The sequence below is a fragment of the Hemitrygon akajei genome, chromosome 10 (genome assembly GCF_048418815.1).
Source record: "Hemitrygon akajei chromosome 10, sHemAka1.3, whole genome shotgun sequence".
Lineage (NCBI taxonomy): Eukaryota > Metazoa > Chordata > Chondrichthyes > Myliobatiformes > Dasyatidae > Hemitrygon > Hemitrygon akajei.
In genome coordinates, this window is record NC_133133.1 from 19684546 (window position 1) to 19705239 (window position 20694).

Here is a 20694-nt window from a genome sequence, read left to right on the forward strand (position 1 = left end):
CGACCGCCACCACAGACTTGGTAGGTTGAAAGGCAGTTTCCAATCTGTATCCCTATGGCAATCAATGTTGTTTGAAAGTTGGATATGTATTTCAAATCACTGAGTGAAACTTGAACTCTCAGCTTTTGGTTTGAAAGAAAGGGCACCACTGAATTTTAAGTAGTTTGGAGAGCAGATACTTTATGGTAATAGCAGATTTTTATAAACTTACAGAAGTCCAATATGATTGGGTAAGGTTATTAATTATTATATTTGAAAATACTTCAAATATTTCAAAAGGTATGGATAAGCCTGCAGTTAACCTAGAGTACATTAAACTGATGCTATCCTGAATCTCACCAACCATTTTGCCAATTACTCCTCTTGTACATTCATCTTTAAGTGCATTACATAAAAGTAATTAAGTCTGGTTGCTCAAGTTCTGAATGGTAAATCAATGATAACCAGTTATAAAATCAGCTCCATTATGGCCTATAATTAGAATTAGTACTACATTACTAGACAGGAAACAAAATAAACATCATTCTACTTCAGATTAAAAATTAAATTAAAATAAAATTTCATATTTCAATTCACTGTTCTACATTTCAGTCGCTTCCAAGCGCCGCATTCCAACCAGTAACTGTGCTGGCATGCTCTGAAGACTAAACATTGTGATAACTAGCCCTACCTTGATATTCCTCTTCAGCAAATAACATACTGTTTCAATTTATGCTCATGTAATTATAGGATAAGTTAAGGAGTGGTTTATTGTCTCAACAAGGTATTAGATTACGTAATGATTTATAGATCTACACTGCAACAGTAAAATGCAGCAAGAAATAATGTGCAGAGCTGCACCAAGACAATTTGCACAAAGTTTCTGATTTTAGTTATTTGCCAAAGGACACTTCTCTAATTTTTGACCTCTCTCTGGTGAATCTCAAGTTCCATTTACAATTTCTCAGCAAATAGAGTAACATTCCAATGTGCAGCAAATCCTAACATCATTCAGGAATGGGCTGATAAGTGGAAAATAATTTCCTACACTGGATGTTTAATTGTATTATGATCACCTCGACTCCACAGTCAATAAATACCTTGAGGTTTTGAGAGGCAGGAAGTTAATAGAACTTTTTGGAAAAAGCATTTCTTATTGGCCAATTAAGAGGCACATAATAAAAGGAAAGCAGGCTCTAGCAGGGCAGCCACTGAGAGTGGACCAGTATTTAAGTGGTATGTTACGGCATGACTTTGGCAAGCAGAAGTACAGCTAAAGTTCCTTGAACTTCCTTTTCAGTCTTCAAGTTCAGATGGCAGTTAAGACAAAGGTACGCTCCTCCTGCAAAATATGGGAGATTGAGGAGACTTACAGAGTTTTAAGGACTTCACCTAGAGGTGTATCCTGTTACAGCTGACTTACCACATGAAGGAGCTGGACACATTCAGGATAATTGAGGCTGAGGGTTTCACAGATCTGAGTTTTAGCAAAGTAATCACATCTATATCATGCAGAAATTAGTTGGATGACCAGCAGAAAAGAAAAAGAAAAAGAAAAAGCTGGCAGAGCGCCCAAGATACTCTTGTGGCCACTCCTCTTGAAAACATACTGTTGTGGAGGGGATGATCATTCAAGAGAAAGCAGAAAAGACTATAGTGATAGGGGATGAGGCATAAGGCAGACAGGAGACACTGTAGCTGAAAAAGGGACTCTGGAATGATGTGTTGCCTCCCTGTTGCTGGGGCCAAGATATCAAAGATAGACAAGATTATCCTGTGGCCATTCCCAGATGCAAGAGTGTGTCAGAGGCTGGGTAACCTTTAGGAAGTGACATATCTCCACCTTCCCACTCTCTCCTTTCCCCACCAAACCCCAAAAGATTTCCCACAATCTGCTAGCCTCAACCCTCAATTTCCCTGGATAAATGCAGCTTCAATAACTATTTAGCTCAACATTATCCAGGGTAAAGCAGCCATCTTAGGATTCTCTTACAGAATCAGCAATCTTTAGGACAAGGACAATGGCAATAAGTACATGGGAACATTACCTGCAAGTTTCTCTCAAAATTACATTCTGTAAAACCGTGTGGAAATATTTTGTATAGCCTCTTGTCACTGAAAATTCTTAACAGCACTGACATTCACGAGCAGCACTGTACCAACTGAAGGTAGGTAGGTCACAACTAGTTTCTCAATGGCAATGAGGAATGGAAAAATGCTAGCCAGATTTCAGATCCCAAATAATTCCTAGATTCCTCAAATCAAGTAAAACCAATTAAAAAAATCATGGATTCTTCCTTCCATCAATTAGAGGCAAGTGTAAGTCATTTTAAAAATCTGCAATCAAATTTGGGCGTGGCATTTTCCTCTATTCCTCTATTCCCACATATATGCAGGAGTTGCAAACACTTCCTCCAATCTCTCAACTAGCATTTGACTGGGATGTGACATTTTGTTCAGCTAAATGTCAGCAGAGACATTATCTTTAGCTCTCTCGCACCATTCAGTACAGATAGTAACAATTTTCTTGGTTAACTCCTCATTACACCTACAAGTCATCCAAAAGGGAAAAAAAATTACAGGTATGTTTCCTCCACTTCAGGACTTGAGTTGATAAGACTGCTTACCCTGGAGCAAAGGAGGCAAGGGGTGACTTTATCTAAGTTTTATAAAACTGAAGAGCAAAGATAGGGTAGATTGTCACAGTTTTTTACCTCTGGGTACAGGAGGGCATAGATTTGAGGTGAAAAGGGCAAGATTTAAAAGGGATTAGAGGTACGTGACTTTCAGTGGGTGATGGCATATGGAATGAGCTGCTGGATTAGTGGTAGAGACGAGTTCAGTTACAATATTTAAAAGACATTTCAACAGGAAAACAGGTAGGAAAGGTTTAGAGGGATATGTGCCAAATGCCCACAAAGGGGATGGCATGGACAAATTAGGCTGAAGCACCCACTTCTGAACTTCATAAATTTATACCCAACTCTATATCCAATTTAAACAAAAGTTTTCCATCTTAATCAACAACCCACAATCTAGATCAACGGTTTTCAACCTGGGATCCACCAACCCCCTTGCTTAATGGTATTGACCCATGGTCTAGGTGAAGAGTCTTGAGCCAGAATGTAAACCACCTATTTCAATCGACAGATGCTGTCTCTTCTGCTGAATTCCCCAGCATCTTGTTTTTTTTTTGTTACTCAAGTTTCCAGCACCTGTAGTCTCTTTAGTCTCCTTATACTCCATCTTATTTCATGCTTTCATTGTTTCAATTCTCCTGATCGGTCGCTAGTTTTCTACCCTCCACCAACCATGGAAAATATTTGTAGAGCACTACTCATTAAATCTTATCAACATCTATTGATTTGTCTGAAAATTTAAGCTTTTTGTCCCCTTCAAATCCTTCCTACGTGTAATCTCCCTTATTCCTTCATCCTTTTCCTGTCCTTATTCAACCATTAATGATTGCTTTGACCACACAATCACCATGCTGAAATGTTTTTCCTCACCTTAACTTCAATTCTTTGCTACTGCTCACTAACTTCTTCCATTTGTCCTCCTTCTCTAGCATGTCATCCCAGTTCACTTACTGTACCTAATCAACAGAATTTGTAGAGTGGGGTTGTTCAGTACAATATCTAATCAACATAAACTATAAACATCGTTGCATGTTTAACTTTCTACCAAACAGCACCCAACCTCAAACTTTCAGCTTGGTATAACAATTGCTCTGCCTATGACCATAAGAAAACACAGAGGTGTAGATATAGCTCAGTCCATCACAAAAGTCAGCCTCCATTCCATGGACTGTCTATAGCTCCTGCTGCCTGTGGAGAACTGCTAGCAATTGGTGCTGAGTCACAATTGTGGCTATGGGGTTAATGTTAGCTTCCTCTAGAATACTGTAATGAGGCTTCCAGCTAACTCTCAGAATCTTTCGAAGGCATCTTTGATGGTAAGTTTCTAGGGATTTTGTGTGCCTGCTGTATGTTGTCGATGATGTCGTTCCATATAGCAAGGGGAGGACTACAGCTTTATAGACCAGAAGCTTAGTGTTGGTCTTGAAATCCTGATCTTCAAAAACCCTTTTCCTTGGCCTGGCAAAAGCTCCAGTTGTACAACCTATTCCGCGATTTATTTCAAGGTCAATGTTGGCTCTTGAAGAAAGAAGGCCGCCAAGATATAAGAAATGATCAGTGTTCTTCAGAGGGATGTTGTCAACTTCAACGGTTGAAGGTTTAGGAGCTTGATCTGGAGCAAGATGGTGCAGGGCTTGTGTTTTATTGATGGTTATATCTAGTTCCAGGAGCTTGTATGCTCTGGCCAAGACATTATGCACTGCAGATCCTTCTCAGAGTGAGCTACAATGACATCAGTGTCATTGATGGAAGTAGTTGACACCTTGCTCTTTGCCTTGAACATGCTAAGGCAAAAGAACTCGCCATCTGTGGTACAGCAAATCTGGACTCCTTGTGGGAGGTCTTGGCCTGTGAGATCAAGAATGGTTGTAATGAAAACAGCAAATAGAGTTGGGGCAATGAAGCACCCTTGTTTGACCCGTCTCAACCTTAAAGGTGCTGTTTCAGAGCTGCTATTGCTGATGACTGCTGCACTCATCATTGTGTAAGAGCTGCATGATCTTGAGGTGTTTCTCCATGCACCCGATTTTGGGCATTACCTGTAGAACGGCAGGACGATTTACAGAATCAATGCTTTTGTAAGGTCTATGAAGGCCACACAAAGTGGGAGATTTTGTTCCAGGGCTTTCTCCTGCAATTGACGTACTGTAAAAATCATGTCAGATGTTCCTCTGGCTGGACAGAAGCCACAATCTCAGTTAAGAGATCTTCTGCCAGAGATAAAAGCCGGTCACATAAAATGCGGGTGAGTACCTTTCTTGTTGTAGAAAGGAGGGAGATGCCTCTATAATTACTAATTATGTGACTCTAATATAGATAAAAGGAAGGAGACCATTTGGACTATCATGAACGTGCTGTCTTCCAATAGCGTGATCTGTTACACCCTCAGTCCCATTCTCCCTTTTTTCCTTGTCCCCCTGCAATTTATTCTCTTTATATGCCCATGAAATCTGATTCTTTCTTGTCGATTAGTAACATTAATGGGTATTTACAGTAGGCAATTAACTTCAAGACACTTGTGGACATGGGGAAAATCAAAACACCCAAAAAAAATTCCATCCAGTTGCAGAGAAAACATGTAAGTTCTACGGGCACAGTAGCCATGACAGAGTCTGATCACTGAGCCACTGAGCTGAGGAAGTAGCACCATCCATTCTGCCTTAAAAAGTTCAAATTAAGTTTCTTTTCCCAAATATTGGCAGTAACATTGCACCTCTTGCATAAATCGTACAAGATAGCAGAGCAACAGACAATAAAATAAATCCTCTATTGAGCTAAAAAATGAGAAAAATCTGCAGATGCTGGAAATCTAAGCAACACACACACAAAATGCTGGAGGAACTCAGCAAGCATTGAGGAAAAGAGTAGTCGTTGTTTTGGGCTGAAACCCTTCAGCAGGCCTGGAGAAAAAGGCTGAGGAATAGATTTAAAATGTGGGGGGAAGGGGTGAAAGAAACACAAGGTGATAGGTGAAACTTGGAGGGGGAAGGATGAAGTAAAGAGCTGGAAAGTTGGTTGGTGAAAGAGACAGAAAGCCATGGAAGAAAGAAGAGGGGAGGAGCACCAGTGGGAGGTGATGGCCAGGCAAGGAGATAAGGTGAAAGAGGAAAAAGGGGATGGGAAATGGTGAAGGGGGGGGGGGGGGGGGGAGACATTACTGGAAGAAATCGATGTTCATGCCTTCATGTTGGAGGCTACCCAAACAGGATATAAGGCGTTGTTTCTCCAACCTAAGTGTGGCCTCATCATGACAGAGCAGGAGGCCAAGGATGGATATATTGGAATTGGAATTGGAATTGGATTGAACTGGATCCTACCACCAAACACATCCACCCCCCCCCCCCCCCCCACTGATCTCCCTCCTGGCACTTATCCTTGCAAGCGGAACAAGTGCTACATCTGCCCCTACAACTCCTCCCTCACTACCACTCAGGGTCCTAAACAGCCTTTCCAGGTGAGGCAACACTTCACCTGAGTGCCTGTGGGGTGATATACCGTGTTCAGCGCTCCTGGTATGGCCTCCTGTACATCAGTGAGATCTGACGTAGATTGGGAGACCACATTGCTGAACACCTACACTCCATCATACCAGAAAAGGCTGGATCTCCCAGTGGCCACCCATTTTAATTCCACTACCCATTCCCATATATCCCATCCATGGCCTTCTCCACCGTCGTGATGAGGCCACACCTAGGTTGGAACAACAACATCTTATATTCTGTATGGGTAGCCTCCAACCTGATGGAATAAACATCAATTTCTCAAACTTTCAGTGATGCCCCCAACCTCCCTCCTTCACCTTTTCCCTATCTCACCTTCTCATTGCCCACCCACTGCCTCCCTCTAGTGCTCTTCCCCGCCCTCTTCTCTCTTCCATAGCCTTCTGTCTCTTTCACCAATCAACTTCTCAGCTCTTTACTTCATCCTCCCCCTACAGGTTTCACCTATCACCTTATGTTTGCTTCCCCCCACATTTTAAATCTACTCCTTAGTTTTTTTTCCCTCCAGTCCTGCTGAAGAGTTTTGGCCTGAAACATCAACTGTACTCTTTTCCTAGATGCTGCCTGGCCTACTGAATTTCCCCAGCATTTTGTGTGTGTTGCCTCTGTTGAGCTACATGCTGTGTCCGTATGTACAAAATGACCACACTTTACAAAATTATCCACATCTATTGCCTATTACATATAGTTCTAAGACTTGGGGTACAAGGCCCTTATGCAACATTATTAAAGTTTTAACTCTTCCACTTCTTCTGGAGAAATGGTTGTGTATTTACCTACAAAAGTCACCACACTTCAAAGCAATTTATAGTGATTATCCTGAGATTAAAAGGCAATTTAACAAATACTAAATTAAACATATTAAAAATATCTTGTACATGGTTGCCAGCTGTAAATGGATAAAATATATTACTGTAACTATTTGCCAACTTGGTACTCAATCAATATGAATGACATGTACAAATCTCTACACTTCCCTCTCACTATATTTTACCTATTACATATGGTTCCAGGACTTGGGGTACTAAGCTCTTAGCCATCTTCAGTTCATCAGCAGAACAGCCACCAGACTCCAATCCAAAAGCCATTCGCATTCTTTTAAGAATTTCAATGTCGTCATGGATTTCAAATGTATTATCAAAGTTAAAAAAATATTCAAACCTGTGAAACAAAGATAGACATTCTAAATTAATCTCTTTTTTTTTAATCTGAAGTATTTCAAGACAGGATACATCCAGATCAGCTTTTCAAATATTCCCAGGAGAACACCCCACTCCCAAAAACCTCTGAAACCAAACAAGTAGTAGCTGGTCTACAAATCAGGAGCATCACATTGAAATTCTTAGGTCAAATGTTAAAATAATTTCTCCCCCTCGCCCCAATTACTACATTGTGACAACAGAATATCAAGTAACCTTCATAAAATTTATTGCAGTGCCTAGCAACAAATCTATTGATACATCCTATCCTCGTTATATGCGTCTTCAGACAATGTGGATTCACAGTTATGCGAGGAGCACTGCTTTCCCATCAATACAAGTCATGTGCACACGTCTCACAGTCTCAATCCCTCCCCCCCAGTCCCACATTGGTTTTGGCAAGGTGTGGATGTGCGATCTTGCGCTCTTAAACTTTTGGTGGTTTTACCTACAGTGCAGTGATTTTGAGCTTGAAATATTTAACTATGCCTCCTAAGCGTCCGATGTCATGTCCTAGGCCATCAGCCGAGCGGCAGAGAACCGCTTTAACACTTGAAAAAAAGTTGGAAATTATAAACAGCATGGCATCAGGTGAAGGTAACACAGCTCTGGGATGCTACTGCCAGGAACAGAATCTTGCCTTTAAAGTTCTTTTGTTGCTTGACAATCCGCCAGCCCATCCTAAACATTTGGACAGCAGTCATCCTAACATAACAGTGCGTTTCCTGCAGCCTAACACAACATCACTGATTCAACTACATTCAAGGCGTATTCTTTTTAAAAAGCGAACTATCTCTCAGATGCTGCAAGAAACAAACGATTTTGAAAATCCTGGGAGTTTACCAATGGTGAGGGAATGGTGGAAGTCAAAACACTTGGCACAAATGGCAATGGACATGAACCCAAGTTTAGAATAGAGTCAGCATTTCAGTTGTTCCCTGCTGTCAAGCCTTCTTCCCTACAAGCGAATTTATGCTGAAAAACAAAATGCTGCCAAGCAAACAACCCTCACCACTTTCTTCAAACCGGTGTTGTCATCTGCTGCCGGCAGTTCTAAGAGTTCTTTGCTGTGCTTGATATGATCCTGACGACCACAACCATCCATCTTATTCATGTAAAGCCTCTCGACACCACAACATCCACTCATCTCCCGGAGCGAACACACCTGCCACTGTTGGTGAGTACTGTACACCCTAGTATGTTAACTTTCTATGATTTATTACATTGAATATTACCTTAAATTGATGAAATATAATACAAATGTTGCCTTGTGGTACTGCTTTTGTATGGCATTGGTATGAAAATGTGAATAAATTAGAGATAAAACATATTTAGGAAGCCCTCCGGAACACATCCCTATTTTCTCCATTTAAATAATTATTCACATTATGCGCAGACTATGAGGAACGTATCCCCCACATATAATGAGGATAGGGTGTACTATTTTAATATGTTTATCTCAATTTTAACTTTGTAAAGGTTTCACCTGCTCTTCATAACTTAGCAGGAAGTATGTTTATGTGGACAAAAATAAAGTACCGTAGATTCCGGATTTTAAGCCGCTACTTTTTCCCCACATTTTGAACAGCTTTGAACACTGCGGCCTTTACTACGGTGCGGCTAATGCATGATTTTTTTTTCATGCCGCCAAAAACATTTTGCCTCGTAACAGTAGACCAATAAAATTGATGAGTAGTTCACAGAGGTCCAATGAAATTGTACGATAAATCAAGCGCACTTTCACAATTAAATTATTGTAAATCAGTCATTTGTACTCACCCTCATCAACATGGAAAACACTCGAAGAAAAGCATTGTGCTGCCTTTATGGCAGTTATTTAGTTTATAATATTTTCGCTTAGTAATTCATTTGTTAGTATGTTTTCTGTACTACAGCCCGGAATGCTAGACGTCACATCCGGTTTCGCCGCGTCTTGTGGGAAATACCGGTTTGCGATAAACGGGAAGGTGGGGGGGAGCGCATTACGCGAGCGAAAACGCTGCTTTTAAGTTAAAGGCGATCAATAACTTTTCCTGGTAGGCTGCAGTATATATATTTTTACCAGTCGCTAGGAGATATTGGAATGTTGTTCGTGCACTGTTCAGTAAAAAAGTATACGCAACGTAATTTGTGTGTTACCGATACGTATGTATATTTAAAAGTAGCCGTATTACAGGCACGGTTCAAAAAAAAGCATTTGCAATATGTATTTGTTTGTTACCATATGGATTTAATTAAAAGTTAAAAAATCCTCACGTGTAATATCTTTCTGTGTAAATATCTCATATTACAACGTGGGACACCTGCGGCCTAAAATCCGGTGCGGCTTGTACAAGTACAAAATTGATTTACTTTCTAAAATTAGAGCCTGTGGCTTTTAATCAGGTGCGCTCTGTAGTGCGAAATCTACGGTACCCAGTCAATAATGTTGCCCAAGCTCAGCACAAGAAAAGCGACTGTGTTATCTCACCATATACTCTAATATGCTGTGAATGAATGGTCAGAATCCAAACAGGTTCTGTACCCTCACCAGCAAATTTCTGGATAGCTAACAGATACTTTGCAAAATTCTGCAAAACTGTTCACTCCCAATGTGATTCTCCAGTGAAGATTCAACAAGAGCTTTGACCAGCAGCCAATCCAGATACTGGAGGTTTTGATAGGAGGGGACTTCAATCAGGTCTACAGTCAGAGGATAAAAGGCAGAAGTGTCAGTACATTGAAAAAGAGCTTTTTGGCGTGTTACTTTGACCAGCAGCCAACCGGGGTTTTGGATTGGTTAGCAAGAGCAAGTTAAATGAAAGGAGGGGCAAGCACAGCAGCCATTGTCTGAGTGCACGTAGAGTGGTCATCTTGAGACTTTAGCTCTTCAAGGCTTCCGCGAAGAGAGGCTTCAGTCAGAGAAAGCAAAGGAAAGTTCAAACACGAGGAAACCTGCAGATGGTGGAAATTCAAGCAACACACACAAAATGCTGGTGGAACACAGCAGGCCAGGCAGCATCTATAGGAAGAAGTACAGTCGATGTTTTGGGCTGAGACCCTTCATCAGGACTCACGAAGGTCTCAGCCCAAAACATCGACTGTACTTCTTTCTATAGATGCTGCCTGGCCTACTGTGTTCCACCAACATTTTGTATGTGTTGCTGGAAAGAAAAGCTGAAGGTTTTTTGTTCTCTTCTTTATATCCGCTCAGCTAGGACGGTAGAAATGACAGGCAGGATAGTGGCATGCCTCTCTTGTAGGATGTGGGAAGGCAGGAAGACTTCCAGTGCCTCCAGTGATAACTGCAAGAAGTGCATCCACTTGCAGCTTCTAACAAATCACGTTAAGGAGTTGGAGCTGGAACTGGATGAACTCCGGATCATTTGGGAGGCTGAGGGGGTGATAGATCAGACATATAGAGGAGTTACACCCAAAATGCAGGACACAGGAAACTGGGTGACAGTCTGGAAGGGGAAAGCGGTTAAGGAGCCGTGTCAGAGTACCCCTGTGGCCAGTCCCTCAAAAACAGGTATATCACTTTGGATACTGTCGGAGAGATGACCTATCAGAGGAAAGCTACAGTGGTCGAGTCTCTGGCACTGACTTTGCCTCTGTGATGCAGAAGGGAAAGTGGGGGAGGAGAAAAGGCATGCTGTGGTGATCGGGGAATGGACAGGAGTTTCTGTGGGCAAGAACAAGGTTCCCGACTGGTATGTTTCCGCCTGGGCATCAAGGTCCAGGATGTCTCATATCAAGACCTGAACATTCTTACGTGGGAGGATGAACAGCCAGAAGTCGTAGTCCAGGTAGGTACCAATTACATGGATAGGACGAGTGATGAGGAGTAAGAGAGTTCATTTAAAGGGCATGACCTCCAGAGTTGTGATTTCAGGAGTGCTTCCCATGCCACATGCTAGTGAGGTTAGAACTAGGAAGATTATAGAGTTTAATATGCGGCTAAAGAGTTGGTGTAGGAGGAAGGGCATAAGAATTTCGGATCATTGGGCTTTCTTCCAGCGAAGCTGAGACCCATACAGAGAATGTGTTAAGGTTTGTTAATGCTGCACAGTGGGGTTTAAACTAGAGTTCAGCGGGATGGAAACCAGAGTGCCAGAAAAGTTAATAGAACATGTCCAACATGCTGGAGGAACTCAGCAGACTGGGCAGCATCTGTGGAAACGAGCAGTCAACGTTTTGGGCAGAGACCCTTCATCAGGACTCAAGTTAATGGAGATGTTGGTAAGACTTCAGACAAAGTTAGGAATCAAAAGGTTGACCACAGTGTAACAAGTGGTCTGAGCTGCATTCAATATATTCAATGCAAGAAGTTTTGCAGGAAAGGCAAATAATAGTGCTGAAGATGAGGTAGATGCTTTACAGAGGCAATATGTAGTGAGGAGAGGCTACTAATAGGGCAAAATTGCAGTTAACAGAATAAGATGCAACGTAAAAGGTGGACATAATCGAAAAGGGTGAATACAGGACTGAAGGTGTAGTAACTGAATGTGTGCAGTATATGGAATAAGGTGGATGAACTTGCAGCACAGACTGGCAGGTATGATATTGTGGACATTACAATCAAGGCTGAGAGAAGATTATAGCTGGGAGCTTAGCGTCCAAGGAAGTATCAAAAGGACAGGCAGGAGGCAGAGGAGGCTGCATTGCTTTGCGGGTAAAATATCAAATCATTAGGGAGAGGTGACATGGGTGGGAAGATGTTGAAACATTGTGGATAGAGCTATAAGGAACTGCAAGGGTAAAAAGATGTGAGTTGTATACAGACCCCCAAACAGTAGTAAGGATGCAGCCTACAAGTTACAATGAGATAGAAAATGCATGGCAAAAGGGCAATGTTACAATAGTCAAGGGGACTTCAATATGCGGGTGACTGAGAAAATCAAGTTGGTGCTGGATTCCGGGAGGGCGAATTTCTAGAGAGCCATGGACTTTTAGAGCAGCTCATGGTTAAGCCCAATAGAGGATCAGCTATTCTGGATTGGGTGTTGTACAATGAAATAGAATTGATTAGGGAACTTAAGACAAAAGAATCCTTAGGAGCAAGTGATCTTAATATGATCGAATTCGCCCTGAAGTTTGAGAAGGAGAAGCTAAAGTCAGATGTATCAGTATTACAGTAGAGTAAAGGGAATTAGAGGCGTGAAAGAGGAAGAGGAAGAGGAAGAAGTATTCTCAAGGAAAGATGACACAACTGTGGCTAACAAGTTAAAGCCAACATAAAAGTCAAAAAGAGAGGACATATAATGGAGCAAAAATTAGAGGATTGAGAATCTTTTAAAAACCAACAGAAGGCAACAAAAAGTCGTTAAGGTAAAGATGGAATATGAAAGTAAGAACATCAGAACATAAGAAATAGGAGCAGGAGTAGGCCATCTGGCCCGTTGAGCCTGCTCCACCATTCAATAGGATCATGGCTGATCTGGCCATGGTCTCACCTCCGCTAACCTGCCTTTTCCCCATAACCCTTAATTCTTCTGCTATGCAAAAATCTATCCAATTTCGTCTTAAATATATTTACTGAGGTAGCCACTGCTTCATTGGGCAGAGAATTCCACAGATTCACCACTCTCTGGGAAAAGCAGTTCCTCCTCATCTCCATCCTAAATTTACTCCCCTGAATCTTGAGGCTACGTCTCCTAGTTCTAATCTCACCTACAAGGAAACAACTTTCCTGCCTCTATCTTATCTATCCCTTTCATAATTTTATATGTCTCTATAAGATCTCCTCTCATCCTTCTGAATTCCAGCGACTACAGCCCCAGGCGACTCAATCTCTTCTCATAGTCTAACCCCCTCAACTCTGGAATCAATCTGATGAACCTTTTCTGCACTGACTCCAAAACCAGTATAATCCTTCCTCAAGTAAGGAGACTAGAACTGTACACAGTTCTCCAGATGCAGCCTCATCTATACAGTTGCAGCATAACCTCCCTGCTCTTAAATTCAGTTCCTCTAGCAATGAAGGCTAACATTCCATTTGCCTTCTTTGATAGCTTGCTGCACCTGCAAACCAACCTTTTGCAATTCATGCACAAGCACTCCCAAGTCCTTCTGCACAGTGGCATGCTACAATCTTTTACTATTTAAATAATGCGATCTTCCATTTTTCCTTCCAAAGTGTATGACCTTGCATTTACCAACATTGTATTCCATCTGCCAAACCCTTGCCCACTCACTTAACCTATCTACACCTCTCTCAGACTCTCCATATCTCCTACACAATTTGCTCTTCCACTCTATTTAGTGTCATCAGAAACTAATAAACACTACACTCGGTCTCCTTCTCCAGATCGTTAATGTATATCGTGAACAGTTGCAGGCCCAGCACCGACCCTTACGGCACACTGCTCACCTCTAATTGCCAACCAGAGTAACGCCCATGTATCCCAACTCTCTGGTTTCTATAAGTTAACCAATCCTCTATCCATGCTAATACATCACTCCCAGTTCTATGCATCCTTATCTTATGGATAAGTCTTTAGTGTGGTACCTTATCAAAAGCCTTCAGGAAATGCAGGTAAATAACGTCTATCTGTTCCCGTATCCACTGTGCTTGTTATAGCCTCAAAGAACTTCAGTAAGTTTGTCAAATAGGACCTGCCTTTGCTGAATCCACAATGTGTCTGCCTGATTGATCCATTCCTTTCCAGATGCCTCGCTATTTCTTCTTTAATGATAGCTTCACGCATTTTCCCACTACAGATGTTAAACTAACTGACCTATAGTTACCTGCCTTTTGCCTACATCCTTCTTTTGAACAGTGGCATGATATTCCCATTCTTCCAATCCTCCAATCCTCCGGAACCTGCACTGAGTCCAGAGGATTACAGTATTGGCTATAAGCTAGCCAATAATATTGAGGATACCAAAAATTTCTTCAAATACATAAACTGTAAAAGAGAGGCCACAGTAGATATTAGACCACTGGAAAACAATGTTGGAGAGGTAGTAATGGGGGAAAATGAATCAGTGGACAAACAGAATAAGTATTTTTGCATCAATCTTCACTGTGGAAGACAGTAGCAGCATGGTGGAAGTTCCAGGTGTCATGGGTCATGAAGTTACCATAATTATAGAGAAGGTTCTTGGGAAACTGAAAGGTCTGAAGGTAGTTAAGTCAGCTGGACCTGATGGTGTACACCCCAGAGTTCTGAAACAGGTGGCTGAAGAGATCACGGAAGCATTAGTAATGATCTTTCAAGAATCACTGGATTCTGGAATGGTTCCAGAAGATTGGAAAATTGAAACTGTCACTCCACTCTTCAAGAGGGGATCTATAGGCCAGTTAGGTTGACTTCAGTGGATGGGAAGGTCTTGGAGTTGATTATTAAGGATGAGGTCCTCAGGGTATTTGGAGGCACATGATAAAATATGCTATAGTCAGCATGGCTTTTTCAAGGGAAAATCCTGCCTGACAAATCTGTTGGAACTCTTTGAAGAAATAATGAGCTGAATAGACAAAGGAGAATCAGTTGATGTGTACTTGGATTTTCAGAAGGCCCATGACAAGGCACCACACATGAAGCTGGTTAACAAGCTACGAGAATGGGCAAACAAATGACAGATAGTAGTGGTGTTCCTCAGGGGTCAGTACTGGAGCTGCTACTTTTCTCATTGTTTGTCAATGATTTAGATAATGGAATTGATAGCTTTGTAACAAACTTTGCGGATGATATGAAGATAAGTGGATAAGGCTGAGAAAGAAATGCGACAGCAGCAGGAATACAGTATTGGGAAATGTATGATAATGTGTTTTGGTAAAAGGAACAATAGTGCGGAGTATTATCTAAATGAGGTGAAGGTTCAAACATCAGAGGTGCAGAATGACTTAAAAGTCCTTGTGCAAGATTCCCAAAAGGTTAATTCACAGGTTGAGTCTGTGGTAAGGCGGCAAATGCAATGTTGACATTTAATTCAAGGGGAATAGAATATAAAAGCAAGGCAATAATCCTGAGCCTTTATAAGACACTAGCCTGGCCGCATTTGGAATATAGTCAACAGTTTTGGGCCTCATACCACAGAAAGGATGCGCAAGATTGGATTGGAGTGTCCAGAGGAGGTTTGCGAGGATAATTCCAGGAAGGAAGTGGTTAAGATATGAGGAGCATTTGAGCTGGTACTCACTGGAATTTAGAAGAATGCGAGGGGATCTCAATGAAACCTACCAAATGTTGAAAGGACTAGATAGGGTGAATGTGGAAAGGACGTTTCCTATGGTGGGGGGTATCCAGAACTAGAGAGCACAACCTCAAAATTGAAGGGTGACCTTTTAGAACAGAGGTAAGGAAGAATTTTTTAAAGCCAGAAAGTAGTGAATCTGTGGAATACTCTGCCAGAGACTGCAGTGGAGACCAAGTCTGTGGGTATACTTAAGGCGAAAGTAGATAGTTTCCTGATCGGTCAGGGCATCAAAGGATATGGCGGAGCAGACTCGATGGGCTGAAAGGCCTAATTCTGCTTCTACGTTGTAAAGCAGGGGTGTCAAACTCATTTTAGGTCACGGGCCGGATTGAGCAAAATGCAGCTTCATGCGGGCCGGATCAGTCGGACACGTGCGAACGCAGCTTTCGTTGCCTCCGTTTTTTCAGCCTGCTCTCATGTGTCTCAGTCTCTGCTATAACTACAAAGTGTTTCACTTTACAAATTCCGTTTCTTATGAAGAAGACTGCCGAGCAAGACTGCCGAATAAACACTAAAAACCCTGAAAACCTGGTACCTGAATAAACTCAGCATTAGCCATATCATACGCCATAGGCGCTTCGATTACTGGGGCCAGCTTTAATAGTAATTAGATATTATCTCGCGGGCCAAAGATAATTCCATCGCGGGCCGGATTTGGCCCGCGGGCCTTGAGTTTGACATATATGTCGTAAAGTCTTGTATTACAAGTGGAGAGAAAATACAAAAATATGAGGTGAAAAAGGACTTGGGAGTGCTTGTGCAGGATTCCCTAAAGGGTAATTTGTAGGCCAAGTCTATGATGGGGAAGGCAAATGCAATTTAGCAATCATTTCAAGAGGACTAGAATATAAAAGCAAGGATGTAATGTTGAGACTTTATAAAGCACTGGTGAGGCCTCACAGAGTATTGTGAGCAGTTTTGGGATATGCTGAAACTGGAGAGGGTTCAAAGGAGGTTCATGAAAATGTTTGCAGGACTGTATGGCTGTTTCCTGTGATGGGAGAATCTAAGACCAGAGGACACTGCCTCAGAATAGAAGGGTATCCTTTTAGAACAGCGATGAGGAGTTATTTCTTTAGCTAGAGAGTGGCGAGTCTATGGAATTCTTTGCCACAGGCCTCTTTGGAGGCCAAATCTTTAAGTATACTTAAGGCTATTCTTGATTGGTCAGGGCATAAAGAGTTACGGGGAGAAGGTAGGAGATTGGGGTTGAGAGGAAAACTGGATTAGCCATGATGAAATGGCGGAGAAGACTCGATGGACCAAATGGCCTAATTGTGCTTCCATACCTTATGGCAACAGGAGGAATATAACATATCCTGAAAGTGAGATATTAAAGTTGGTCCTTTCACATGCATAGACTCAGTGAACACAGAACTCTACAGCACAATACAGGCCCATCGACTGACAATGTTGTGCTGATCTTTTAAACTACTCCATGCTCAATCTAATCCTTCCTCACTGCACAGCCTTCCACTTTTCTTTCATCCATGTGCCTATCCTAGTGTCTTAAATGTCCCTAATGTATTTGCCTCTATCATCACCAGTGTATTCCAGGCACCTACCAATCTTTTTAAAAAAACCTTATGCTTGACACCCCCCCCCCCCCCCCATACTTTCCTCCAGTCACCTTAAAAGTATGGCCTCTTGTATTAGCCACTGCCACACTGGGGAATAAAAGGTGCTGGCTATTCATGCTACCCATGTCTCTTATCGTCTGGTGCACCTCTCATCCAATGTTCTGTCTAATTTGTAATGACCAATGTGCACAAACATCTTGCGCTGTGCATTTTTTTGCCCAGTGACAACAGCACTTGCACACTGAATTTTATTTATACATATATACACACACACGCGTATTCATTCTAATAGCTAGCAAAACACTGTCGATAAAATCCTTGATCTCCTCTGGGTTTGACTGTTTTCGCTCTTGTTCATCTGCACTCTCACAAATCATACACAGCAGGCCTGCTGTGGGTAATGAAGGATTTCTGATGGTGCTTAATGGGGACTCCCTCGAGTTCATATGTGTAAAGTTTAATTACTACCTTTGATGTCTCTCTTTTCTCTTTTCAAGGTGGATGGGGTTCAGTTGAAGACCCTGACGTGGAGTTATACTACTACTTCAGTTCTTTGCAGTGGTGGGACTTGCTCTCAGAGGCTCACAATCGGCTGCTTTTTGAAATCCCCAGGATGCGGTCCAGAAGACGAGAATGCCTTCAGGATTCTGAGGCTTTATGGCCCAGTGGACGGGTTGATTCTATGCTGGTGCCACCAACTGAAGTGTCACGGGAGAAAAACTGAACATCGGGAGGAACAGATCAGCTGTCTGAGGCTCTGTACTCAGCAAGTTGTGCTCTCTCAGTGGTGGAAGGAGTTTGCTGCTGATTCTCGAGTCGAGAGACTCATAGGGAAAACAGTGATGTGACAGACTTCTAACACTGTAAATCTGTGAGTTGTTTTGTTATGTCTCCCCTCCCGCTGTGAAAGGGGACACCTGTGTTTGTGAAGAACATGGATTTCAGGATGTGTATTGTATACATTCCTGATATTAAATATAACAATTACAGCACGGAAACAGGCCATCTCGGCCCATCTAGTCTGTGCTGAACGCTTACTCTCACCTACTCCCACTGACCTGCACTCAGTCCATAACCCTCCATTCCTTTCCTGTCCATATACCTATCCAATTTTTTAAAATGACAATATCGAACCTGCCTCTACCACTTCTACTGGAAGCTTGTTCCACACAGCTACCACTCTCTGAGTAAAGAAGTTCCCCCTCATGTTAACCCTAAACTTTTGCCCCTTAACTCTCAACTCATGTCCTCTTGTTTATATCTCCCCTACTCTCAATGGAAAAAGCCTATCCACGTCAACTCTATCTACCCCCCACATAATTTTAAATACCTCTATCAAGTCCCCCCCTCAACCTTCTACGCTCCAAATAAAGACCTAACTTGTTCAACCTTTCTCTGTAACTTAGGTGCTGAAACCCAGGTAACAGTCCAGTAAATCTCCTCTGCACTCTCTCTATTATGTTGACATCTTTCCTATAATTTGGTGACCAGAACTGTACACAATACTCCAAATTTGGCCTCACCAATGCCTTTACAATTTTAACATTACATCCCAACTCCTATACTCAATGCTCTGATTTATAAAGGCCAGCATACCAAAAGCTTTCTTCACCACCCTATCCACATGAGATTCCACCTTCAGGGAACTATGCACCATTATTCCAAGATCACTCTGTTCTACTGCATTCCTCAATACCCTACCATGTATGTCCTATTTTGATTAGTCCTACCAAAATGTAGCACCTCACACTTATCAGCATTAAACTCCATCTGCCATCTTTCAGTCCACTCTTCTAACTGGCCTAAATCTCTGCAAGCTTTGAAAACCTACTTCATTATCCAGAATCCCAACTATCTATCATCTGCATACTTACTGATCCAATTTACCACCCCATCATCCAGATCATTAATGTATATGGCAAACAACATTGGACCCAGTACAGATCTGTGAGGCACACCAATAGTCATCGGCTTCCAACCTGACAAACAGTTATCCACCACTACACTCTGGCATCTCCCATCCAGCCACTGTTGAATCCATTTTACTACTTCAATATTAATACCTAACGATTGAACCTTCCTAACTAACCTTCCATGCGGAACCTTGTCAAAGGCCTTACTGAAGTCCATATAGACAACATCCACTGCTTTACCCTCATCAACTTTCCTAGTAACCTCTTCAAAAAATTCAATTAAGATTTGTCAAACATGACCTTCCACACACAAATCCATGTTGACTGTTCCTAATCAGACCCTGTCTATCCAGATAATTATAGATACCATCTCTAAGAATACTTTCCATTAATTTACCCACCACTGACATCAAACTTACAGGCTGTTAATTGCTAGGTTTACTCTTAGAACCCTTTTAAAACAATGGAACCACATGAGCAATATGCCAACCCTCCGGCACCATCCCCATTTCCAATGACATTTGAAATATTTCTGTCAGAGCCCCTGCTATTTCTACACTAACTTCCCTCAAGGTCCTAGGGAATATCCTGTCAGGACCCGGAGAATTATCCACTTTTATATTCTTTAAAAGTGCCAGTACTTCCTCTTCTTTAATCATCATTGTTTCCATAACTACCCTACTTGTTTCCCTTACCTTACACAATTCAATATCCTTCTCCTTAGTGAATACCGAAGAAATTGTTCAAAATCTCTCCCATCTCTTTTGGCTCCGCACTTTCTGATTCCACTTTGATTCTCTTTTATCCCTCACTATCCTTTTGCTATTAATATAACTGTAGAAACCCTTTGGATTTATTTTCACTTTACTTGCCAAAGCAACCTCATATCTTCTTTTAGCTTTTCTAATTTCTTTCTTAAGATTCTTTTTACATTCTTTATATTCCTTGAGCACCTCATTTACTCCATGCTGCCTACATTTAAATGAAACTATTTTCTCGCCGGAGCTTTTGCACACCACCCATACGCAATTTACTTGCTAACTGACGCTTTAAAAAGTCAAGTTTCCAGATATCACTCCACTTCTTCCCACTTGCAAATTCTCTAGCAACTTTTGCACCATGACAATATACGCAGGTAACACCAGTTCATAAAGGTAATACGCAGTTTCTGATCTGCACATAAATGTCTTGTAGCTGTACACTGCTGACCTCAAGAGCTTTTGATGTAGCAGTTTCTATAGCTTCATTAAGCCACTCTGCTTAAAAAAACAGTATCTGTAAGCCAGATCTAAAATCTGCAAATACTCAAAAACTCCATGTGGTCAACACTATCCACAATAGAAAATGGAAAAGGAAATGTGACTACGTGTACGTTTGTGAAATATACTAAACATGATAGAAGGTGACAACCTTTTGTGCACTTTAAATTTCTTTGTGCGCTAGAAGCAAAAAATGTATGCACATCCACACCCTAGAGGGAACATTGCTCTCATCTTTCTTTGGTCCAAAGAAAAAGCTCAAGCTTACTCTGCCTTTCATCATAAGACATACTCTAATCCAGGCAGCATCATGGCACCCTTCCTATAATGAGGAAACCAATACTGAGCACCATACTCCAAAGTATGGTCTAACCAGTTTTAGAGCTGTAACATTACCTTATGGCTTTTGAACTCAATCCCTTGACTAATGAAGGTCAACAAGCC

At 41.7% G+C, this 20694-nt stretch overlaps 1 protein-coding gene across 3 annotated transcripts in view; it reads right to left on the reverse strand.

Moving 5' to 3' along the window:
* The window catches only part of LOC140734206 (transcription factor Dp-1-like), a 99046-nt gene that overhangs the window by 5886 nt on the left and 72466 nt on the right, over positions 1-20694 (reverse strand). For all 3 annotated transcript variants that reach the window (XM_073057876.1, XM_073057877.1, XM_073057878.1), the window contains one exon: positions 7113-7279. In XM_073057876.1, coding sequence (XP_072913977.1) covers positions 7113-7279 — 167 coding nt within the window. The remainder of the gene's footprint in view (positions 1-7112; positions 7280-20694) is intronic.